Below are 26,353 nucleotides of genomic sequence, written 5' to 3' on the forward strand. Positions count from 1 at the left end.
GATCATAGCAGAAAGACATCAATACAGTGAGGAAGACAGATATTTTTAATAAACAGCCATAGTTATCGTCTTAAGCAAAACCAAATCCTTCGGTACATTCACGTACTGCTAGTAATAACATATCCCGAAGCTTGTCATATGTTTCATACTGAGGAAGATCCAACTGATTGAAACTGTAACAATGACTTAAATATGATACGAACTGATTTAATATGATCTAGAAAACTGAAAAAAAAAGATAATAGAAATTCGTAAAAATGCTTCAATTGTTTAATAAAAATATCAATACCATGTATGTGCTGTTGGTAATCGATCTGAAGATCGTGAATCCAAATGAATGGAAAATTTCTGTGTACCATTCATGCCCTCAAGTGCAGCAAAACCTTGTAAGGGAACTTTGCTTGTACCAGTAACGAACTGTAGAAACTTTGCACGATCTTCCTGTTCAAACGAACGTAATGCTTTCCAGAACCATTGTATCTACAATAAAACATTATGCATAACAAGAATAGATCAGATTAATAATGCGCGCTATCTGCATATATAACATTTTGGTAAATCTGGTCAAATACAATTTTCGGTCTGAAATTTCAATGGCCTCCTATGATCCCTGTTTGATCTCACTTGCTCACAACAGCACATTACTATTTTTATATTCCTGAACTGATTAGTTCTCACCAGTAAAAGAACTCAGACAATCGAAAAACAACAATTTACCTGAGACGAGGATTTCGTGTACGTCTTGTATTCTGTATTTGCATAGAGATCATCGATATCAACATTTGGAAGTCCACTTATCAACAATTCTAATTCTTGCTCATTAAAAATTGATATTAGATGCTTCGGAATTATTTCGTAAAAGCCTTCCAAAAATGCATTCAACTGCTGATTAATGGAACCTATAAAAATAATCGACACACGTCATATAACTGTTTAAAATTTTATTTGCCTGCGTTATCTCACAAATACTAATAGTAATTGAAACATCAATGCTAGCACTAATAAATATTAAGACTAAATTTGTGAAAACAACACAAACCAGTCATTTTCATCTGACAAACGAGCTTTACATATTCTTCTTTATTTCCATCAGTAACTGGAACTGATGACCCATTTTCTTTCAGCATACGCATTTTTCTAACTCCAAATTCTTCAACTTCTAAACTAAACGTAAGTTCAGTACCAAGATCTTCGATCGGATTATTGAGCAAGAATTCCAATGACTTGTAGAAACTAGGATCCTGAAATATACATTTACTGATTTTCGCTTACTAATATTTTAGAATAATAAACTTCTCAAAGCAACGCTTAGCTCTCTCGTTTCCTTCTCTCTTCCCAATATTCAACCATCTCACGCATCAATCTTAAAAAAGATACCTATTTCCATCTCGTCATCTGTTAAACGAAAGAAGATAACAATACCTCAGATTCTAAATCCTGTGCTCGAACAGGAACACTTAAAATGTGCTTATAAAACGCTCGGGTAAAATAGCATTCCAGTAATTTATTCTCATAAATTGCCTTTGCTATTATTCTTCCAACAAACTGAAAAAGACGACTACGGTAATATAAAAAAGTGAACAATCTAGCAGCATATCGAAGTAAAAGTAGTAATTGAAGAATAAATCACAAAACGTTTTTCTTGGGATCAAATTGAAACTGCAATTATAAAATGAAAAACCTTGAAATATTCCAAATGTTCCGGATTAATATACGAAGATTTATTTATCATGTATGTTACACGATCCCCTGGAGAAGTTATAAAGAGTGCATAATTGGGATTAAAAATCTCTCTTGTGATAATTGAAAACCATTCACGTAGCAATCCACCAGCATCTTGTCCTTCTTCACCCTCGAATATGATATAAAATCTCGCCTTCCACTCCGGACCACGCAGTCTGAATAACTCACGGAAACTATCACTGAATAAGTGACTGCGACGAATCCTCACCGCTACGTCTTCACCTCTGTAAGGAACACTGGTAATAAAATCATCTTGAAGTCACTGTGTGGAGTGAATACCAATTTCATACACATACTAGCAAATCAAAACTAATGTTATTGAATGTTGAATTGAGACGCAAACCTAACACGTTCATCGATTTTTTGCATCTGTTTCCGAAAGTAGATACGCTTAACATCAAAATCCAATAATTTCGGCATCTGAGTTAGCACTGCGAATGGACCATCCGTTAACCCACCACCATTTTGCCTAAGAACCTGATTCAACATATTCCGGTGCTTCTCTGAAAATAACCGCTCATAATGTGAATGACTAAATACCAAAATTGCTGAAATCTCATGGACATTCAGTAAAACTCTTTCCCACAGTTCTCTTCGGAGTTGAAAAGTAAAGGTGGAACCAGAGTAAAAAGTACAAAAAGACGGTGTTCAAAGAGAAAATAATATACGCCAAATCTCAGAATTAGGCTCTTCAGGACAGATAACTTGCACATGGGTAAAAGTAGACCTGCAAAATGAAGAAGTTTTTGAGCATCCGGATGGTCATGAAGTTTGCTTGGGTCAGCAGAAGACAATTCTGATCCGTATACCAGAAAAAAAGCTTCCGCACTTGGCTGAAGAGCTAAAGCTGCATGTGCATCTGCATTTGTAAGACGTTTCAGACATCTTGATACAAGTTCCCATAACGGTTCTAACGTATTTAATAATACACTCATGCTTTCTTCTTTCTAAAACATTGGAGATAAATACAGCAAACAGAACATCTCTAAATACCAAAAATGCAAAAATGTTGCACCCCTTACAGATATGTTGCGGATCTAACAACAAAAAAAAAGAAAAGAGATTTCATTCCAATTCAGATAAATGTAAAATAGAGTAAAGCTTTTTAATGTCAAAACTACATTGTGCATAATTAGATAAAGTGAGTTCAAAAAAAAAATAGAACTGAAGTTATACGCCTCACCTCGGCAAATCTTTTCCTTTCGTATTCTTCGGTTGCATTTGCGGTGTTTTCTCCCGTTCCACGTTCGTCGTCCTGCTCACCTGCAGTGTCAGTACTCACATCAATTTCAATACACCTTGCATGTGATTGCAGTACTTCTCTTATTTTGATAATTGTCTGTAGTGTTCTTAGAAATATATTCTGGATTCCACTTTTGTCAGTAAGTGCTTTCATTGCTGGTAATTGCAGTTCGTAACAGCCAGATGCATTCATGACCGCTCGCGAATTCAAAATTCCACTGATCACAATCACCGATTCGTCATAACTGTAATGAAAATTTATGCTGTCAAAAAACAGGAAACCTGCAAAGTTAAGAGTAAATTTCTTTTTTTTTTTTTCGAACCAAAACATATTGGTTTATGACCTCAGATCAGGGCTATCTTTTTTTTTTTTTTTATCTTAGGCATCCAAAAACGGCAAATAATTGCTGCTTCTTTCTGAGATGCTGATTTGTAAGCCTAACCGATTAACTGCAACTTTCGAGCCCGATGGTTGTTGATCAACCGATGATGAAGGGTTTCCGTCGTTAGGTAGCTCTTTCAGCTCTTCTTCAAGTTTCTCTACATGTGGCAAAAGTCGGGCTCCTAGGCGTTCAGCAGCATTTATAAGGAGAGACATTATAAAGGTTTTCGTAGATGGAGTGAGAGCACGAATCAATTCCAATAGCAAGGTACGTCCATCTGCTAATCCTTCTTCTGAACAATCACCTTCTGTCAAGACCTGAAAACTCAAATTACCATAAACTATCACACTACATGCAGTCGAAAGACAAGAGCTAAAACGAACTAAAACAATATGTTCGAGTTGCTGGCTAAGTGGAGGTTTTTCTGCAGTCGAATCAATCGCCAATTTCGTGATGGTTTCCTCTGGCAAAGTTTGGACAATCTAAAAATGATAAATTCTGAGAATCCTGGATAAGAAATATGAACCAGCCCTGTACTATAAAATCGAAGAAGTTGGTTAAGCCAAGTTATCTGGTCATAAAACTAAACAAAAATAACAAATGGCTGACCGTGCATACAAGGCGAAGCAATTTATCCTGCAATATTGACGATGAGAGAATAACTGGACGCTTAATATGCTCCATAAGTACACCGATAGCACTATCTTCAAGTGAGAAAGCAGCCATACTTGCATTAAGGCCACCTGGTCCCAAAGCTGTCTCTAATGATAGGCCATGTCGATGTGTAGCACGGGATAACACATCAGCTTTCGACAAGCTAAAAATTTTAAGGAAACAATTTAACATAACAAATGTCGACAAGTCCTCCAAATTCTCTTCAGAATGCTTTAACGAGAACTTTTCTGACCGTACCAGTACTACATAGTAATCAAATGAAGTTTGAAGAAACGATAGCGAACTTAAATTTAAAATGTACTCATGTAACGAAAACTACAGAATGGTTTTCTAACTTTTCCGACTTACAAAAATAAAAAAACAAATAATCAGCTTCACAACAGCGTACCTATGAACAATAGCCCAAAACTGTGAGAATGGTGGCGTAAACAACCCAGCATTGGAGAGATAACCTGGATCACGTAGGTTCGCAGGAAGAAAATGACCCGGATAAGTTTTTGCAAGACTGATTAGTGTATCTAGTACAAGACGACAGACCGTTGCTAAGACTGCCGGATGTAACGCCACTGCAAGTACAACGCATTAAGAATTTCACACAGAAATCAAAATGAACTGCAGCAATTCAGATTCATCAATCAATTATCCATACTCAGCTTCACTATAATTATGCACACTGAATTTCTTAATCTATATAAATCAGCATTTTTTGGAGCATATCTAAACTTCTACCTATATGAGTACTCTTGAAGAATTTGATTGCTTGTTCATGTTGTCCAATACCGCTGTATACGCATATTTGATCTAACCAACCGGACACTGTACCACCAAAATCCTCATACTGAACAGCTTCTTCGTCTACTTTGTCAAGCAGAGCAATTAAGCACCAGATCACAAAATCACATGTTACATTTTGTGCGCAAAGGCTTTTAATGAGCTTCTGTAATGAATTAAGAATGCTTTTTTCAAGTACGATGATTCTTATAAAGTTTCATCTAGTTCAAAAGCTTAATGCGATTACTTTAACGACATCCCCAATCATTCATCATTTTGCTAACATGTTGTATAATCCGAGCAAAAATAAAAGCAAGAACAGATAACCTGCAAACGTTGAGTATTAAGACGGGCTGGATCGATGAAAAAAAGAAGTAATAATGTGACAATGGCATCACGATCCAATAATTGTGTAGCATTCTTCGAAGCAAGTGTAGTAACTCCAGCAAGTGCGCCTACAGGAGTACTGCTAGTACTTGTTCCAGGGACTGACCGACCATTTGCAGGGCGAAAGCGTTGAGTTGGCGTTAACATACGGGCAAAACGCATAACTTGCTGAAATTGCCAATAATTACAACTGAGATTATCCAGGAGATTAGAAATGGAGTCATACAATTAGTGCTTTAAAACAATGCCTGTGCTTCATAAGATGCTCGCAAACGTCGCGCTTCAGCCGCAACATTCTGGGGCAAAACTTGCAAGACCGTATCATCTGCATCAGCAAGTACTTGTGCTCGCAGAGTTGGTGGAAGCGATTCAATTAATGCAGCTGCATCATCTGTAGCAACCGGAGCGTCTAAAATGAATCTAAATGAAAAAGAAAAAAACCCCTGATACAACTAGAGTCACTATCATTACAGACATATTAAAAAAACTAACCAGCCGTCGGTACACTATTACTTTCCACTCTTTCCTGAGCTAATCTCACAGTCCTCTCATGCTGTGCCAAAATCTCTTCCTGAAGATCCGGTGGGAGTGCATTTAGAAATTCCTGATCAAGTGGTTCAACTACAGGTACTTCACCATTTGCCTGACTAGCTGCTTCTAAGTTTGCAGAAGTTTGTATCAAACGCTGTGAACGCTGTTGTCTGATATGATCTCGAATCACTTCCGTACGTATGTCTTCTGGTAAGGCTGCCAAAAACGCAGGATCTACGCCTTCAGGAATTTCAATATCTAAATAAAGAAAGAAATTTATGGGTACTAAATTTGAGATATCGTACTAAAAAATGAGACAAACTGCTTTATATGCTTGTCTATTCAAACTACGTGAAAAACTGAAAAATTTATTACCTCCTAATATTTCTCTGAAATCATCTTGATTAGCAAGTGAAGCTTCTGGTGTAACTTCGGGTGCACTTAGTTGTTCTACATTTCCTAAAACATCTTCAGTAACAGAGAAAGTTAAAGCTAAGGATGTCGAGCGCTCTTTTCCTTTCGCCCAAGTTTTTTTTTTTTTTGGCAAGTATAATTTTTCGAAATAGGTTGAATAATTCAAATTCAAAACCTGCAAGTAGTACTTCGACATTTCCTCTATGAAAGATAGAAATGAATAAAAAATACTTTGCATTTACCTTGTTCTTCAGCTTCATTTGCAGTAACTAGTACTGTATGTACTGATGCATCTGTTGAAATTTCACTGTTTACATTCGAAGTAATATTTTCCTGCTCCTGTTCACAAGTTCGATGAATTTGATTTTCAAGACTTTCGGAAGTATCATAATATAAAGTACCTAGAATAAATAGAGGTAAGCTACACTCACACAAGAAAAAATCTAAAAACAACCTGACTGGTCCATGGGTTCTGAAACACTGGGCGCTTGGACTGTTATATCGACAGATTCTGATGAATATTCTAGTTGTGCATCAGCAACATTATCATCAACGTTTCCAACATCCTGAATTTTCAATGAAATTTTCATTTTAAAATACAAAATCAGGCAATATGGTGCAAACTGATTCACCCTTTTCGCATACTGCCACTCCTTATTGCCACTGTTAATTATATCCGTGTTTTCACTGCAGGATTTAACGGCTCCACACAAAAGCTTAATCAGTTTTTCTCAATTAAAAATGAAGCATAACTGAATGGTGTCAGGCATGCGATAATCACATGAAAAATATACAAATAATGTTGAAACAAACTCCATGCTCTTCCTCATCAATAAACAGCCGTGTAGTACTGCTACTTTCATTTGATGTCACATCATCTAGAGTTCTCTTCGAAGATTCCTCCGTAAAATCCTTCTGAGTTTTCATTATTTCTTCTTCTGTTTTCTTCTCATTTTCGTCCTATAAAAAATTTCTTGGAATTAAAAAGTTGCGAACTGCTCTTAAGACTTCGCAAGCACACCATAATCTTAAATATTCGATTTTCCTACTCGCTCATTATTTAGAAACTATGAAAAAGGACATATAATACTTTAAAACAAATAACTACCTTTTCAATAGCATCCATAACACTGGTAATATAAGACGCGACCATAACCCACAAGTACAAATGAGCATGACCATCAATTATCCTTGCAGCATCTGAAAATCGTTCCAGCGGAAGTGGAACAGATGTTTGCCGTCGCTCTTCACCGGTAACTGTAGTTGTACTATCCAATCCGTGGTCTTGCATCTGAAGAAAAAAAGCTAAAGCTAACTTAACATGCTGGAAATTACTTTCATTACATCGCGAATTCTAGAATAAAATGGTCAGCAATAAGTACTAGAACAGTTCATATGATCTAACTATTGGTGAAAGTTCAACAATGAATATATCATCAGGAGATACAAATGTTATTTTAACATTTCATAAATGTCATAGGATATGTCATAAGTAAAACTTAAAGTAGCTTACAACAACATTCAAGAAGCGCTGACGCGATGGAGCGACGTCAAAAAGATGACTGCCATTAGCTGTTGTAGAACCATCAAGCAGTCGTTCAATGAATTCACTCTGTGTGCCGAATGTTGTCCAACGCCGTACCGCATTCTGTCGATGCAACCCTGTTGAAGCCATACTTCCAGTTCCACGACGTTGACCAACCAGAAGGCGATAACTCTGAAAAGTTTTTTTACATGAATATTTTAGTTTTGTTACAAAAGCTCATTACCTTTGGTATAGAAATAGCACATCAAAAACCTTGTACAGAAAACTTCTACAGTTTCTTTATAAATGTTGGAGAAAACTTGCCGTAGGTCTTTGACCTATAACGCTATCACTACCAGTGGTCTGTGATGATCTTTGTAATAACGGATGCACAGAACTAACTGTAGCCAACGATCGATCAGCATGTGCAGCTTCCATACCTAGACATTTTGTTTTAGAATGAATTTACGAACAGGCATTTCTTGAAGTTTCTCACAGGGTTTGTAGAGAAAATGCTTACTAGTATTTACAAAAAGGCGAGCACCCGTGAAGGCACCATTTGTAAGAGCATCAATATCATCCAAATTTTCAACAAATATATTTGTATTGACAAAATTTTCCTCAGAATCGCCATCTTCAAATCGGTCTGCGGGTCCAGAATCATCTACACTATCGACTAAGGTAAAACGACTTAATGCTCCCGGTTCTATTTCTACCATCCCAAAATCGTCTTCTTCTTCGACACTCACGCGTCCTTCTTCTAAAATTAAAGAAACCCAAACTTTACTGGACAAAACGATCAAAACATTTACATGCAATCCAACTTCCTTTGAGGTGCAGTTCGTTCATAGATTCTCATGTGAGAAATGTTCGCTACCTTATTGTGTGATCCCTACTTATATTGAAGAAATCTTGAGACAAGAGTGTAAATGCGTAAGATCAATTACTAAGAAAATACAATACAGACAACGAACCTTCCATTACATCGTCATGTTCATCATCCGATTCATCATCCACGTCCATTTCATTAAGACCAGCACCTTCATCCTAGAAAAAAGCTCTTTAATACTAGAATCCAAGTTCACTGCCAAACTGTGTTCATTATATACCAACTGGAGACATAAATCTCCACTCAACTGACATAAATTTCTAGATATAAAAGTCTAATATTTAATAAAACAAAATATAATTACATCATCATCGTCATCTACATCATCTTCGTCTTCCTCACTTTCACTTGAATCTTCAACAGCATCCGGATGTCTAGTACGACCACGATCCTCATCATCGTCCGCACAATAATCATCATCATCAGGTCTATTTCGTTCAACCGTTACCTGGAACTAATCCACGCGGACATCATATATTCATTTGATGCCCCCAAAATTCTCTGCTTCCCTTTCAAGACTATAAAAATAGAAGACATAAACTGATTTTATAACTATCACAATGAGTCTTGATCTGAAATATTCCGTTATAATTATATACGGTCAAAGTCATATTACAGAGTAAAAAACTAGAAGTTTGTTTCCAATGATACATTTGTTTCAACAAATTAAAATAACAACCATAGAGAGTATTAGTACCTCATGGGTCTCAAAACGATGTTCATCAGCAGTGCTACTGCTGTCCTCGACATGTTGATTATCTTGGGAATGTTCACCCTCGCGCGCTGTTACTGTGACTGATGCATCGTTTTCCGATGTTGCAACTAGCGTTACGGATGCTGACGCATTCTGAGTCACTGATAGTGATTCGGACATATTTTCTCTTACTGCATTTTGTGCAGAATGGTTGCTGTAAATCGGAAGTAAATTTTTTACAGATATACAAATGATCGAAGTTGTAAGGACCTTAATGACGAAAATTAATATGGGAAGTACAAACAGAAGAGCCGACTTCATGATCTAATTCTTTTTCTCGAAAAGAATCGATATCAGCACAATACACGATAAATATGACCATAAGATATGGTCACAGAATTAACTACGAAATTTGAAAAAACCTGTTGATTGTACGCGTCAACTCTTCCAAAACTCGCAGGACGTAGTTTAAAGTCTCGATACCTTCCTTCGCTGATAAATTCAAATACCATGGCACTCTACTCAGTTCAATACAAACACGTTTCTTTATAATTAGACGCAAAACTGCATTTGAATTTGTGTTATTGCGCATATCTTGCGGTCCTGCTGGACATGCATCACGTGCCAACAAAAATAGATCCGCTAATAACCTTAACTAAAAATAAAAAAATTATACTTTACATCTGCATTTACCAACCACATCATACTACTTTTCAGTTTAATCCCTTTTTTTCCGCAATTGTATCATGACTTGTTTTGAATTCTAAGATTTATAATATCAATAAGATGCTCAAGAATTTTAATGTATTTTGTTTATTATTTACCTTAGTGCATGCTGCTTTTGAATTAGCTTCACAGAAAACAATATGAAGAGAAGAAATAATGCTTGAGATCAAAGTTTCCTGAGCCTGAAAGAATAATTTATAATTAGATTTCGAATTCCTTCAGATACTCAAAAAGAATTTAAACATATTTTCGAATAAGCAATATACATGTATTATGTTCAATAAAATATACATACTTTTGGCGAATGATTGCACGAAGCGATTGCAGCTACAAAGGTCTTCACAGCCATATAAAGACTACCATCAGCGGTCGGAGAACCACTTGGGATAATACATTTATCTAGGATCGATACCATAAAAGGTTGTCCATTAAGGTCATGTGATTCAGCAACTAATGTTGCTACAATACTGTAGCTCTTCGCCAACTCAGCAATCAATCGTACAAGTGATGCACGATTTACCACTCTATTCGAATCCTCCCATGAAAAGTCCAACGTGTGATTCAACAAATGCGTCAACACCTGACAAAATTGTAATTATCATTTAGTTTTACAACTGCATGGAACGCTTCCATCCAAAATGCGAGCCTGATCACAGGGTTCATTCAAATATGGTATAACTTCAACTCTTTATGGGAAATGAAAATGAGAGGAGAGGGCAATTGTGTGTCTTTTTAGTAACAAGCATCTGTTTTCGCTTTTTAAGAATGAAAATATTTACACCAACAGCGTTAATTCGTAAAGAATCATTAGAACAAAGCAACGCTATCCATAAATAACTGACAATAACAATACCTGTTTAATAGGTGAGCATGCAGTCCACTGCTTACAAGATGGATCAACGGGAGTCATCGGTAAAACAGTTATTTGACCGTTCTGTTTTCGCGTAACACGTTCCATAGTAGCAGCAAAAATCTGCGGATGGCGTGCACACAGCGGAGAAAGAGCGCGTATAGCATGTAGCCAGTCACGAGTTGTTCGTGGTGTCCTAAAGTTTCAAATTAAGCACAAAAAGCACAATTTCATTAACAAGAATATCTCTCATTAAAGCAATAGCACGCTTCATAACCTATAAAAAACACTATGTTTTTTTAAAAAAAAAGATCATGCCAAAACAATAAACTCGCCTAATATGATTCCATCTTGTTAAAGGTGGACTGATGGTATAGCCACCTGCAGCAATTGTACGCACTGTTTTCTCGAAAATCTGTCTTACCGAAATTTCATCGTCAAGACAGTGACGAATAATAAGGGCCCCAAGAACAGCTGACGATGGCACTGCGGCACCCGACACATTTATCATTGTTTGTACGCCCCCTTGCTGAAAAAACTCAGTAAGATGTATGCCTTCACAAATTTGGGAAAATCTACCCTAATCAATAAAAATGTTCATTTCAACCATTTTCTGGATGTTGTGATGAAACTATTCCTAAAGCAACTACATTAGATTATTTCCACTGCAGTAAGTCTAAACCATCAAGGATCTAAATCATGGCATCGAAAGATCTTACTATCCTGATCAGAAAAGAACCATAAGCATTTGTCTACGAAAACCATTGGCCAGGACGTTACGACTACGCTATATGTCAGAATTCTTCATAGCAAAATTATAAAGCCGTAGTATGAAGCTTACAAAAATATCATACAACCTGTAAAAACTCCCTCGCAATTTTAAAATCTCTTGTAATACGTGCAGCCAAAATAAAAATCGCATGGATCGAAGCTGCATCTATATTTGCTAAGCCAAGAAGGCCAATGATAGCTGGTACGAGCCTGTCATGTACCACCTCATCCCATTCTTTATGCTCGTTACCCTAAATGTGTTTATTGTAAATAAATAAGGAAAGATATGAAAAAATTAACATTTTTCAAAAAGCTTACCAATCATCAGTGATGATGAAAACAGCACGATAAATACGATCAATTAATCCAATCCATGAGAAAGTTCAAGATTCAGTTCAAATAATTTTGTCTCCCAGTATTTAAAAATAATAGCTTGCAAAAAAACCTCAGTAAGTATTTCGGATAATATAGCACCATCCTTCAAGCGACCAGAAATTGTAATCGGTCGTTCGATGTGAGATTCAGCGTTACGGTGGCTCATTGACGGAAAATCAACAGTGTATTGGCGGCCTCCTACGCTTATATTACAATTCCTGCGACCAGCAAGAAATGCATTTGTGAGTGTATGCGAGGCCGCGGGAGGATAATTAATCCAGGTATATACACCACCTCTTTCATCAGTATCCCAATACTTCCACGCATACGACTCAACAGCCTTAAATCAAGGAAAGTGAGAAAAAAGAGAAACGCAATATTACTGTTTTCAAAATGTATAATTACCTTTTCAACTTTATCCTTGCTATCCAATAGCTTCAACATTTTATCATAGAGATCGAGCCATAAACATATTGGTGCGATAAGCCTGAAATGCGCAAAAGATGGGATATCATATCTATAATTCTGAGTGAAACAAAAAAAGTAATAACGAAAACAAAATAAAACAGCATTATATAGGGCAAATTCGCCATTGCATAAGGTAAATTCTATAAATACAACTCAGCTCACCTAATAAATGCAGGTCTCTTTGAACAGTGTATGACAACCATGTCAAGCACAGAAATTAAAACACTATGAAGGCGATATTCTGTGCAGACATCCATATAAGTAGTAGCAATCCCAGGCCACAGCAAACACACGAAATGCAAACGAGTTGAAAGCGAGATAACTGCTTTCTCGTCAGTCTAAAATTTGCTCGGATTTTGTTTAATAAATCGATAGCAGAGACACTCCAATCATTGCAATGAATAACTTCTTACCATAACTTCGATTAAAAGTAGTGCATTACACTATTCTTGGCCTCTTGTTATATATATAGATTAATATGTATTAATCTTATTCTCTAATATTTTACAAACTCAACTATCAAAAATGCAGCCAGTTTATAAGAGTATTTCAGCAACATCCAGCATCATGTAATTTTCCTAACCTCGTCACAGCGCAGTTCGTCCACCATCAGAAGAATATCCTGTACCAAATATTCACCAATAAGCATATTTTTTCTCCAATCATCGTCTACTTCATTCAAGATTACCAACATAACTTCCGAGGTACTGAACACTAGTTCTGCTCCATGTTCCATCAAATTCAAAAGAATTGGAATGACCTGTAAAACCACAACTTTCCATCTTTTTGAATGATAAAATCCATTTCGGAAACTCTGATTTCTAATGTGACAAACTTAAATGACTGTAATTTATGGCATTGAAAGGAATTTATCAAACAAACATAAAAATAAACAAAGTTTACTAGTTCTGTAGAAGAATGATCCAATATGATACAATGATTTCCTAAAGGCAAAAAGCATCAATCTGTGGGAGAAACGTAAAAACAGTCAAAAAAAAAAGAAAAAAAAAAAAAAAATGGCATTTCTTCAGTTATTTCCATCCCCAGAATTCTCTGAAAGATTCAAAATCACCAACTGCTTTAAACCGAAACTGATGCCTTCAATGCTGAAACACTAAACGAGCACAATAACAAAAGCGTACATCTTTACATAGGCTGGATAATATTAGGCGGGTGTCGAGAGAAGGTACTTCGTTCAAGGAAATCGGTTCCTTCAAAAGAACATCTTCGAATTCCACATTCAAATCACCATTTTGTCCACTTCCGTCTTCTGCATCGGTCTAAGCAAAAAATTTCTTTCTTTTTTAAAGGAGTTTCACATTAATAAAATTTTTTGTTAACATTTGAAATAAAGCTTGGTGGCTAACTTCATCAGTATCTATCCTTTCATCAGTTGACGACTGACGAAGTCTGCCTAAGCTGTCAGTTGCGATCAGATATTCGGCAGCCTCAGGAACGGTTGAATATTCCAACAGTGCATCAACAGCAGCATCACGATCGAATCCCATGTCAACTAAGAGACCAATACTCGCTCCATCAAGTTCCGCTTCCATCCTAAAAAGAAGTCATCTCAGAGATTGTCGAATTAATGCCTTCGTTTTAACACACCATCCTGCAACTGACTGAAATAGCTCCGTATTACTGAAAACTCCTGCAAACCAAAAAGGAGACTAAAAAAGTACTTCTTGCGATCTTCAGACGTTGTTACCACAGCTTGTTTTTGTTTTTCGGTCAAAGGCACAATTCCTTTGACTATTTCTCGATATATCGAAATAATCATATCACAGATATTAAAACTAACGGCTTCGCTTAAGGGTAATGCAGACAACACCCCGAAAACAACATTGGATTGCCGAAAAGCATCCTGAAGAGTTAAAAGATTCATTAAATTTTGAGTAATATTTCGAAAAACCGAAATCTCATAGGATAAAAAAAAAAGATGCAAAACCTGTTGGCATTTTGCAAGATATTTCTCGGTTGGGAAACGTTTGGCTTCCGCAAGTCTTTCCGACATTTTATAGCGTGAGTGACGGAATAGGTGTGCACTGACCAATCGCTCCGTTAAAGATAACCAGGCTTGTAACAACTGCCCCACTTCTATTCAAAAAAAAAAAAAAAAAAAAACTAGTTTAATCAGATACAAGTTTGCAAAATACGGCTCATCTGCAAAATTTTAACTTCGGCTACAAATAAGGATACTCATATATAAGTACCAATAAAATGATACCTGTTCCTGAACATGGGCTACTAAATGAAAAATACAGTCAATAACAACATATTAATACGATTTAAATTACATACCACAATAATTCTGATCTCGATCAGGTGCGAAGTAATTTGAGATAATGTTAAAAAATGTATCATGAGTGCCGGTACGATAAAAGGCGGAAAGCATCAAATGATAAGGAATCTTCCGTTCATCAAATAGAATGTTGCTGAGATTGTTGATCCAAATTGCCAAGTAGGGTAACCTTAAAAAAAGAGGAAGCAGTAATTGGAACTTCACTTAATTTTGGCCAATAATTCATTTTCTTACAAAATAAAAAAATAAGGAAACTAACATTATAGCTGGATCAGTTTCATCGTGAGGTTTCCATTCCAGAGCTTGCTGGAAACCTTTCATTATTTGCAGAGCTAGCTGCACAGCATTTTCACATGGTGTACCACCCTCATTTTCCTGAATTCTTCTCGTTCTGGTCATCCCACCAATAGAAATTTTGACAAGCATTGACAACAATTCCGTACAGTGCCGATTACAGCGATTCAGAGCACTGGTTCCCGATTTTGAACGAAGCCAGTAATCATCAACTAAGAAGACAACTGTATTAGCACAACTTTAAAAACTCTTCCCGAATTGCCGGTAAGATTTTACGATTAGCAGCACTTTACTGCAAGAAATTTTTTGGTGGATTTAAAACTCCCCTTTCAAGTTACTGGCTAAGTTTTGTTCCAACCATCTTCTCTCAGAAAGAAAAAAATTCCCTAATTTGTCTATAAAAACTTGAGTTACTTTGAATTTTTGTAACCGAACTTACAAAATAAAGCTTTCAAAGACAAATCTAATAGTGAATTCATTTTCAAATGTTTGCTTACGCAGATATTTCGGTCGACCAATGCGCTGTGGCACACTATCTGCTCCAACTGAATCTTCTTGCAAAGTTATATTAGCTTCTTCTGTTGGTTCACTTGTTTGAACATCATCCGTTTGCGTGGAAGCTATGCATTTGTTTGTTGCATTAAATATTTGCAAAACCGCACTTTCCCAAACAACTATTCTGAAAAAGAACAAAACTTCTTCTGGTGATTCCATTAGTTTCCATGATGCAAAGCGAAACAGTAATTTAAAAGTTCACCTCTGAGCATGGTTACAGGAAGCGAGAAGTCTACAACCTTCGTTTGTCCAAAATCTGAGAACTGCTGTTTTAGTGGCTGTGTTACTTCCTAAAGCAGCTTTTGATAAGCTGCTGAGAACAGAACAGAAAACTGAAATCGCACAAATGTTTGCCAATGAAGCCTCTGACGAACTCATCGCAAGCAACGATAGCTTTGACGAATCTTCACTCGTGTTACACGAACTTAACATATCCAGACAAAATTTATTCAGTCGATTCGCAACCATATCCATTACATCACTACTTCTTGTATGTTGCTGTAAAATGGTGTAATAAATATGCAAACAATGACTAGCGGTTTTAACATTTTTTTTTTTTTAAAAGTATTCATAAACTTTTATCCCAAAATCCACCAGACATTTCATTGCAATCTTAACTGAAAAGTGATGAGAGAAAAACAAGAAATCCATATCCACAGTTTAAAAAAAGATAAAATCCAATTCTGAAAATTCGAACCACTATTATCCACCATATGCACGATGATTTATGGAATGGTTGATTACGTTTCAGTTTTTTATGAACTGATGATGTTTAATCCGGACCAACATTGTGTGAACTGATTAAACACTTGCCCTCTGATCAAGGATTTCTTAAGAAGTTATACACATAATGGTAAATACATGAAAAACTTACAAAAAGAAACCGTATTATATTCGTAACTAACTGCGGAAATAGTGACTGCGACAGTTCTAACGGAATCTGTCGAACAAATAGTAAAGAAAGCAATTTATCAGCAGTACCAGACTGCACGAAAACATCAGCCTGTTCAGGTGATGCATTATGAGTCAACAGTGTTTCCAGAAATTTTCCGATATTCAATAGATACTCGCCAAGAGGAATAAGAGGAATTCCGTCACACACAATCGACAAAGACAGGCCGAGATCCAGCTGATTACATTCATTTTCAGTTGTATGCAATTCGTCCCTAAATTTAACAATGGTAATCGATAACGATTCTGTCTAATGGCTACGCAGTTACATGAGATATGCAAATTCTACATTAAGCTACTAACTAAACAATACCAATGTAATAAACAACATTCTTTCGAATTCTTCTTGATTTTCGTTGCGAGGAAATGTCATATTAAAAAAAAAAAAAAAAAAAACAGCTACCAATTTTAATGAAATAACTACAAAACTTACAAGTAAATTTAAGGCCTTAAATTTTTATTTAAAAATATTACATATTTGCAACAGCTGAAGTTGGATCTTCATCGTCATCATCCGAAGAAACATTGCCCCCCATGATATTCTCCTCTTCTTGGCTGGGGGAGGTTGATGAAACGGCTACTGTTGCTTGAGTACTGCGACATGATGCAAAAGACATGACACAACGTGGCGAATCCGTAGATGCGACATCCAATAATTTACTCAACATCTGAAATACCGAAGATATGTAAGCGATGCCATATGCGACAATTCCATTCTAAATTTATATTCTTCAGATATATTAATCAAGAAAGAGATTCGAAAAAAGAAAAAAAAACCTTTGCAAACGAATTGAGGAAACTTTCTCGCAAGGTCGGGTGATGACGCAAAAAGGCATCGAACGATGTGCCGAGATTCAAGGCCACCTCGTCTGCAATTACAAAATAAATTTTAAGGAGAAATTTTCAAATATCAAAATAAACGTTAACCATAAAGATAGTTAACTAGAATTTCTAACTGCTAACAGTGTCAGCCCTAAAAACTGGTAGCCGTCGACAATGACACTGTTATCACGAAATTGCCTTAATGATCTGTAAAATCAACTAAGTCAAAAACTTACTCATTTCGTTGCGACGACATTTCATAGCGTATATGTATTTTGTCGACACGAAAATGTCACAGAAATGATCGAAAGGATTTTCACTCATAAAAGCTTTCAGTCCACGATCGTTCAAACAAAGCGCGGTAAAAGTGTTCGGCAACGCAGCAATGACATCTCGAGAAGTGGGCAACTAAAAACAGAAAATAACATTACTATTTGCAAAAGTGAAGCATTTTTTACAATTATCTGCTTCGCATTTTTATAACACATACCTCTTCACGGAATATTGTCTTTAGAATAGCATTCGTAACACCTTTGTCTTGCAAGGACGTAAGTAAAGAAGGTTCTTGATAGATGAAATTTGTAATCAAGCAAACAGCTGTAAATAAATCGATATTACAATCCATAAATTTCGGTGAAAGCAAAGAAATTTCATTTCAAGCAATTTATACAAGACTTGATATTTTCAGATTATTATAAATGAAAGTGATTTGAAAATTTGCTCATGATATGACAACTTGACCAAACCATTTGTTCCTGACACAGTCATTAGAAAGCAATGAAATCCTAACCATTATGAAACAGTGAAGCTCCAAAAAATCCGCAGTTCGATAAGATATGCACTAAAGCAATCGGTAAACCACTATCCATGACTGAAATCTCGTAAAATTTCATCATGCCTAGCAATGATTATAAATGCATGCACATGAATCATAGAAATTCAAAATTCCCATTTTCAAGAAAGCAGATAATAAACTTACTATGTCGAGTACTATCAGCAAACTGTGTATCTTGAACAGCTCTTTTGATGAAATTCAGCAATGATTTAATTAGTGCTGCACGCTGCTGATGACACTGTTCTGTTGTAGGTCCAGTAATACTCAGTTCTGCCAGATGTTTCATGCATATATTGACATCAAACTATAAAAATGGAAAATAATCAATACGATCTTCGATTATACCATCTACACACAAATACAGCTTGAAATATTCCACATAATCCAGTTACTGATTAAGAATTTCAATGTAAAAATCAAACCAAAGGTTAGTAACTCAAATGCTGTCATTCCCATTCAACTTAACAAAAACTCCATATTAAACACTAACAATTAAGCGATGAACAATAGTGCTCATCCCATTACAAGATATAAAACCATTAGCATCTAACGAAGTCATAATATCGATAACGCGAACAGCACGTGTCACAAAAGTAATTAGTTCTAAAGGCAGTGTTTCACAGGATACCACACCCAGTAATGTCTCCGTTAAAGCGCACGAAACCAATGCTTCACCACCTGCAACATACAATATACAATCTCCTACGAATACCAGTAATCAGTATTACAATGTTAAAGAGAACTAACTAGAAACGAAAACTAACCGTTTTCAAAGCCAGCAAGATGATAAAGCAAAGAAAATAGGGCAGTGCAGAATGGTACGGTTGTATACCCACTTCCAATTCTCCCACACCGTAAGTCGTCGACACACTGACGAGTCATTCGAGCCAAAAAACCGTGATATGAATTTACTCCGAGGGATTCTATTACTATATTCAATCTATAATTCTTACATTCTATATTTGAAAAGTGTTTATGTGCTTCGAATTATCAACAACAATCACTAACTAACAAGCTAGTAATATACCAAATAGTTATACTGAACCTGTGGTAGACAAGACACGCTAACCACATTAACCAGGTCTTAATGGCAAAATGGCAAATCTACCATCATTATGGATTAAATGTACTGAACGCCCCCTATTTCCGCCCTCAGCCATTTGTTCGTTTTTTTGTTTGTTTGTTTTTTTTTTTTTTTTTTTCTTAGCGAAATTAGTAGGAAATAAAAATATGTCCGAATAGCATCTTACTTTGCAGGTCTTCCAAGTGAAACAATACTGGTTAGTGTACGAAGTGCTTCAGTTTTAACAGCATCAATAATTGATTCCGACGTATTATTAATCAGTAATAAACGAGTTATTTCTTCAATAAGGCCATCATAAAGCATTGTAGTCATTGCCCATTCTTCTATTAAACTACGAGTATAAACTGAAAAAGGGATGTTATACTGCTTAATGTCCTGTTATTTTTTTGAACAAAACGTTAAAATATAAAACATATTAAAAAAATGCACCTAGTATAGATAGTGAAAGAAGACGCGCAATAATACTAAGACGTCGACCACGAGAAGTGTTGAAAGATCGTACCAGACGTAAGCGAGCTATGAAAGATGCACGTTCATCTTCCTCAATATTTTTACCAGATAACAAATGCTCCAGTTCAGCCGCAAAACTTTTATCTAACTGAAAAAAAAAAAAACTGTTTGTTCACTGTAAAGGACGCTAATTCTTTAATGTCTCACTTTATCACTGATTAACAAAACACTGGTGAGCAGTAAAGAGTCTTGGATTCGTAGTTTCTTTATCCAAAGAATTTTTACCTTAAGCTACATGTAACGTGTTAAAAGGAATGATTAACTTACATGTACAGAACGAACAAGATTATTCGTATCCGTCTGAAATCCGATTGGAAGCAAAGCGGAAGGTCGAACATTCGTAGTACAACATTCATCCATCTTCATACTTCTGAGTTTACCATTCCAGCACTATAATTACAACTTAGATTAAGACTACTGTAAACAAAAAAGATGATGAAATACTTCTCTCTCCACATTTATATCTTTTATTTTCCAATTTTAGTACTCAAAAAGAAGCTAACAGTAGGAGATTACGAATTGTCAAAAACAAACTTGAGCAATAGCAGAAAGTCGGACAGTGAGTTTTTTCTGCTGGACATCACTGAGATGTTGTGAGAGAAATCTTGAACGCTTACTGATAACCAATAATAATCTCAATGTCTCCACAACAATCTCTACATTACCAGAATCCAGCAAGTTTAACAACCGCTAGAAATTTCTGGTTTTAAAAGGTAACATACAAATCGAAATGAAAATTACCAACAACGGATTAGACGGGATATGAACACCTTTCGAGAAAACTGTGCGACTGTCTTCAACAAACCAGGACAGCCCTAATACTTACATCTTGGAAGCTGCATCAGTAATTTCATAAATGATGTTATAGAAATAGATGCATGGAAACTACAAAAACAACTTTAATCCAACTTTGAAATCATAATTTCCTCAGCTTCATTTGTAAAATAATCTAACTCTCAAGTGCTGATGAAATACTATTGAATTGTGATACTAACGTCAGTAGAACTGTAGACTGAACGGGTGAAAGTATTCTCGAAAAGCATAGCGGTAAAAGATAGAACAGATGTAACGTCTGTTAATAAAGTCTGATCTTCGTCGATAGCCATCGCTGCACCCGGTGATGAACTACACGTTACGGCATCTTTCAATACATCATCGCACATGTTCAAAACGTCTGACCACCTCGCCATTTCAGACTATAAAAAACACAAATCAAACTTCTTAATACACAAAATTTGATATAGAAAACTGATGAGTGCACGAAAACGAAGACTTCCTTACTTCCTTACCTTCCCAAATTGTGGCTGCCATTCATGAACTTCAGTTAGTCGTTCCACAAATGTTCTCCGATCCGAAGCTGATTTGATATGTTCAATAAGTTGCATACATCGAGGAAACTAAAAAACGACATTTTTTCCAGAAAAGTTCAATAACTTTCTCAGCATAGCTTATCTTCACTGCTTAATTACAAGCGGCCCATCTTTCTAACCAATGAGTCCTCAGCTGAATATATAATTCATCCAAGCTAGTTCATCATAGTTCACACCCTCTTAACCGGGTACTCTATTTGCTGCAGTGGCAGGATCTGAATAAAACATTTTATTCAGTATTATTCTGACCAGTGAAATAATTATACAGTCTCAAAAAAAATTCAACTTACAATTTCTGCACTACACGGTCGTAATGTTTTAGGATCGATTTTCATATCTACCAAGAAGGCGCTTTTTTAAATATTGACAAAATCCACTTCGAAAGAAACCAAAAAGAGATCTAGAAAAAGTGAAAAAAAAAAAAAGAAATAGGTATAAGTATACACCGAATCTCATCTCTGTTTAAACGTAACATCCAGCAACGTATAAATCTTTCTGATGAATGCCATAACTCGAAAAAAATTAAAAATTCGCTATGTTTACTAAATTTATTAAAAGCTTGAGCTCCTTAAATCCCTGTGATAGAATCTCCCCTTTAAATGTCTATGACAGAATCTCACTATTTGAATCCTTCAAATGCCTATGACAGAATCTCACTGTTTGAACCCCTCAAATGGTTGTGACAGAATCACACTATTCAGCGGATAACCCTCTTTCATTACTGGTTGGACGTCAAGAATTATCATCCCCTCTTTCTTCACACTTTCATAGTCATATTTGTGATGATTTTTAGAGTTGAAATTGAAGCCTTTACAAATCCGGTCATATTTGCAGTCGCAAGCCCGATCATATCTTCTTACTGACCCGATTATGGCATATTTAATTTATAGCATGTCCAACCATATGTCATTAAAGAATGACTACTTATCTCATCTCATCATTAATTTTATTATCTATCTCATCATTTTAATAATAATAAAAGGCGTGAAAATAGCGTAAGGGATGAAAATCCATATATCCATCCTAAAATCCAACCCGTGCAATTAGCGTTAATCAATCCAACAATTCATTACAAAAATCATGGTCCTATTTATTTGGCACATTGCCAAGAGTGGATAAATCATGGATAAAAGTACATGTTTATATTATTTATGTATATCACAGTTAACGTGGAACTCTTACTCCAACATCTCGAAGATACTCTTGGCTCTTTCCTTATCAGAGCTTACCTCTTTCAATACCGCCCGTAAAACAATCTATGAAATGAAATGACTGAATGAAATTTTCAAGAAGAATAAATTGGCAGTAAAATCTGGAAGATTTTTGAATATTTGTTAATTTCCTCCATTAATTCCGCAAAATCCAATGATAGCAATTAACACACTGAAAAATGATTCAAGATAATTTCGTAAAGATAAGCTAATTAAATATTGCATTACATATGAGAGATATTTCAAAATGTTCTCATAAATATAATCTCGTCCTCATAAACACTTTAAACATTTAATAATTATAATCAGTAGTATAATAATAAATGGAAAGCTTTGTAAATTGTTGTGTTATACATTCCGCTCTTCTGCACCATTTCTCATAATCAATAGTTCCATTTCAACATTTTTTTCCTTATTCAAACATTTCAAATATCATACAATCCTAACAACCTTACCTTCTTGATCCTACCTAATGCTCCAATTGATCTAACCCTTTTAAACACTTCACTTCCCCATTTATCAACATAACTACCGCACCCACTGTAACCCAAACACACTGACACACATCACATCCCCACTTGCACACCTTCACTTTAAGTAGTTGCATGCAACGACAACGTAAACGGTAGAGACAATAATTTTCATGTTTGATATGTTAAGAATGCCTCAGATTAAGTTGCCTTTTTTGAAATAATGAGTGAATATTTCACTTATGCAGTAATAACGGTTTACAGTTTATTTCTTCAGTTCAAACCTATTTCATACAGATTTCAATAATTGAGAAATACCGGCAGCTGAAAGAGTATATTGATATACTGATTCTTAAGTGTATTAATTCAGTAATTTTTTCTATGTTGTTATCTTTGATCTAACATTTGTTAGAATATTCGATTATATTAAAAGTAAATTTCTTGTTGTCAGTTGAAATACTTTTCTTTGATTCTTTTTAGAATGAAAGCTGCAGTGAAATTGTTGGTGTCACATTACGGGATATCGTTGTGTTGTAAACCAGTATGTCAAGCATATCGTTTTGCATCCGAAAACAACGAAACAATTAGAAAAAAGTTACTTCCATCTGAACAGCGTTTTGATGAAGTGGTCATTGAATTGCGCAGCAAACAAACTTTTCTAAATGTTATTGGTAAGCTTAAATGATTGCGATCATTAAGAGAATCTATGAAAGATGGCAGAGAAAAAATGGCGGATTGTGACTTATATAGAAGTTAAGCTTTTATTAGAATGTTTTAATGAGAGTCACATAGTTTTTCATATCGATGGTGGTATATGAGAACAAAGAAAACAAATCAGTTTTTACAGGATACCTGTGATGGTAGTAGCTAAGCTTCAAAATTAGACTGTTGATGATTTTCTACTATTCAGTTACTATATTATTTAAGGTCAGACGCGAGAAGCAAAATTTTGTGTCATTTGTAAATGTTTAAGTTAAATTCGATGTTTTTTTGTTCCAGATAATTTTTGTAAAAAGCAAACACATGCTCGAGGACACGTTGAATTTATAAATGCCGCTCTGAAATATATGAAAGAATATGGGTTACAAAAGGATTTGGATATTTATAAAGCTTTGCTCAACATATTTCCGAAGGGGCCAATGATACCCACGAATGTTTTTCAGGTTTGGACTTCTTCCTCTCTGAGGCATTAGCTGATTTTCTGTTCTTATCTGAGATCAAACTGCTATAATCTTGTGAGTTTCAGCAAAGATTCTTATATTATCCTCAGCAGCAGATATGTTGTATTAAACTTCTCGACGAAATGGAATGGTTTGGTTGGTACTTTTCCTAGATTCCCTAACATTTTACCCCTAATAATTTTGACATAGAAATAGCATTTCAGAGATATAAAATTAACAGGATAGCACGTTTATGTGTCCATTCGAACTTTATGTGTATAAGAACTATATGTGAACGTGAAAACTGAGAATTTATATGATTTCTTGACTGCTTCTAAACGTTACAGGAGTGCAGCCTGATAAAGAAATCCATGATTTAGTCGTTAACGCTTTTGGTGAATGGAATTATGCCTCGAAAAAGATGAAACGTATGATGTATTGGATGCCGAAGTTGAAACACTCGAACGGCTACTTGGATCGTCGAAAAATTCAAGGCAAGAAGTTGAGTGCTGTAGACTTTGGTTATTTAGCGTTAAAAATGATATCGCGTGACCCAGGTACACGAATAACTCTTGTTGAGGTTGGTTTACTATTTCTGCAGTTTTTCAGTGTTAATTGTAATCTACCATTAGTGGGGTTTTTATTTTTTTGAACAATTAACTTTTGAAAAGTTAGGGTTTTAATGATCGTGTGATAGAAGTCATATTTAGCCGTTCATTTTTCTCTTCGGGAAACACTGTATTCGAAATTAAGGTTGTTAGATGTAGAGTTTTACAGATGAACGATACAGAGTTAAATGAATCTGATAGGTGGCTGTTGTCGGCTCAAAGTCATCTTCAGAAGAAATTATTACAAAGTTTGAGAAAAAGTACTACGTTATATGTGGATGGACCTAATAAAGTATATTTAATGGATAATTGTATTGAGTACGTTGGTCTCTTTAGTAATCCGAAATCTCATTACTATGAAAAATATGATGACAATAATTTGGTAAGAATTTTTTTATATTAGAAGCTTTGTCACTTAAGATTAATTTTTAGATTAAATACGACTTCTGTTTAATCTAAATAAAATTAAGGTTGTTAGGTTGTTCGTAAAAGCAGTTGTCTTGAAGTATTCTGTAATCCTGATCTTTTTTTGACATATGTCGACATATTGCCTGAAAATTGTTTATTTCTGATGTAAATTAAATTTCTTATGTGTGTTAGTGTTGCAATATAAATTGCAATACACGATTGGCAATATTGGATTTAAACAAATTGCAGTATTTCTGGAATTTTACTATATTACGGTCAAACATCACTTAAGAAAAAAAAATCAAATTAGCCACTAATCGATGCGTGACTTGTCCATTTTTTTAATGAAAATCTGATCTGGTTGTTTTTCAGGATGAAGACTTTGAAAATTGGGAAAGCGAGTGGGATAGAAGGTATGAAAAACGTCCAAACATTCACGAACAGCAACATGAAACAGTTCTAGCACTTTCGGTTTTTGGCAAAGTTTATCGAAAAACTGCAATTGCTTGGATCAGTCATTTGCAAGAAACAAATCCATCCTTACATAGTGCCCAAGTTTTATTCCGCACAAAACAAGCCACTAAGACATTAGTAACACCATTAGCTTGATGTATAATCATTTTTTGTTAATTTTCATTTATTGCAAGTTGATAGCCATTGTTCGAATGTAGGTGAATGTTAAACATCATACAAGTATAAATTATGATACCTCGATACAAGGATAAAAGTATTTGGAAATGTGTACAGAAACCATCATTTTCTTTGCATTATTTTTCCAGTACTGAAATTATTTTTTTCTTTGTATATTAAAGATATTTTTTTGTAGTTAAGTGTTTCGAATGCTCTGTGTTATCAAACTTCGAGTGTCCCATAAAAATATATATTTAACATCCGTTTATGTATAATGTCCAAACTGATTTACACTGTTAGACTATATATTGAACCACACATATAAACCATACACACATTGAAGGTTACAAAATTGTCACGGAATTCTTCGATTCTGGACGAATATGATATAATCTAATGCTGGCTAAAATCAAATACACAAGGTCATAGTATTGAGTCGGATATTTATATGAAACAAGAATACGGAAAGATTTCCAGATAATATCACCAGATACTTTCAACAGAATTCTGTCGGTGTATATAGTCCTTTCTGCATTAATAGTCCGATGTTAATGTGACAAAGACCGTGTTGCAATTGAGTCCCAACATCTTCCAAACTTACAACTAGAAGACCAGTTGTTGTCTCGGTTTTCTTTCCAATTTCACTTAATTCTACAGCTAGAGAAGGAGGTTTTAACCATTTTAATTGTCGAATTTCAC

At 35.3% G+C, this 26,353-nt stretch overlaps 2 protein-coding genes across 5 annotated transcripts; one reads left to right on the forward strand and one right to left on the reverse strand.

The window, feature by feature from the left end:
- Positions 1–70: 70 nt before the first annotated feature.
- On the reverse strand, positions 71–21,502 carry Bma-eel-1 (Start codon is not identified, putative; the record flags this gene model as incomplete). 3 transcript variants are annotated; one of them, XM_043074287.1, is made up of 62 exons in its annotated part: positions 71–173; positions 290–480; positions 718–899; positions 1,040–1,241; positions 1,423–1,545; positions 1,682–1,967; positions 2,087–2,246; positions 2,471–2,690; positions 2,927–3,230; positions 3,429–3,685; positions 3,752–3,850; positions 3,978–4,185; positions 4,432–4,609; positions 4,773–4,980; positions 5,142–5,369; positions 5,450–5,610; positions 5,694–5,990; positions 6,108–6,191; positions 6,389–6,547; positions 6,601–6,712; positions 6,960–7,106; positions 7,255–7,437; positions 7,660–7,863; positions 8,017–8,111; positions 8,192–8,431; positions 8,646–8,718; positions 8,865–9,008; positions 9,258–9,468; positions 9,677–9,909; positions 10,079–10,162; positions 10,276–10,560; positions 10,834–11,026; positions 11,166–11,359; positions 11,688–11,852; positions 12,047–12,316; positions 12,382–12,463; positions 12,607–12,782; positions 13,028–13,204; positions 13,587–13,724; positions 13,812–13,998; positions 14,127–14,308; positions 14,393–14,541; positions 14,746–14,915; positions 15,006–15,252; positions 15,538–15,719; positions 15,798–16,093; positions 16,470–16,761; positions 17,021–17,214; positions 17,324–17,415; positions 17,605–17,776; positions 17,859–17,965; positions 18,159–18,239; positions 18,348–18,507; positions 18,694–18,881; positions 18,968–19,143; positions 19,454–19,631; positions 19,717–19,885; positions 20,065–20,187; positions 20,332–20,487; positions 20,793–20,993; positions 21,087–21,194; positions 21,458–21,502. In XM_043074287.1, 62 exons carry the CDS (start codon positions 21,500–21,502, stop codon positions 71–73), a joined length of 10,911 nt encoding a protein of 3,636 aa, XP_042930221.1. The 3 variants fall into 3 exon arrangements, with proteins under 3 accessions (XP_042930221.1, XP_042930222.1, XP_042930223.1); XM_043074288.1 differs by having other exon boundaries at positions 7,996–8,111; XM_043074289.1 differs by having other exon boundaries at positions 7,996–8,111; positions 8,865–9,014.
- Positions 21,503–23,329: 1,827 nt separating this feature from the next.
- On the forward strand, positions 23,330–25,633 carry Bm6309 (the record flags this gene model as incomplete). Of its 2 annotated transcripts, XM_043074290.1 has the most annotated exons (6): positions 23,330–23,519; positions 23,848–24,011; positions 24,095–24,164; positions 24,356–24,588; positions 24,786–24,998; positions 25,397–25,633. In XM_043074290.1, 6 exons carry the CDS (start codon positions 23,330–23,332, stop codon positions 25,631–25,633), a joined length of 1,107 nt encoding a protein of 368 aa, XP_042930224.1. The 2 variants fall into 2 exon arrangements, with proteins under 2 accessions (XP_042930224.1, XP_042930225.1); XM_043074291.1 differs by lacking the exon at positions 24,786–24,998.
- Positions 25,634–26,353: the final 720 nt, after the last annotated feature.

This window comes from Brugia malayi, assembly GCF_000002995.4.
Source record: "Brugia malayi strain FR3 genome assembly, contig: Bm_v4_ChrX_scaffold_001, whole genome shotgun sequence".
Lineage (NCBI taxonomy): Eukaryota > Metazoa > Nematoda > Chromadorea > Rhabditida > Onchocercidae > Brugia > Brugia malayi.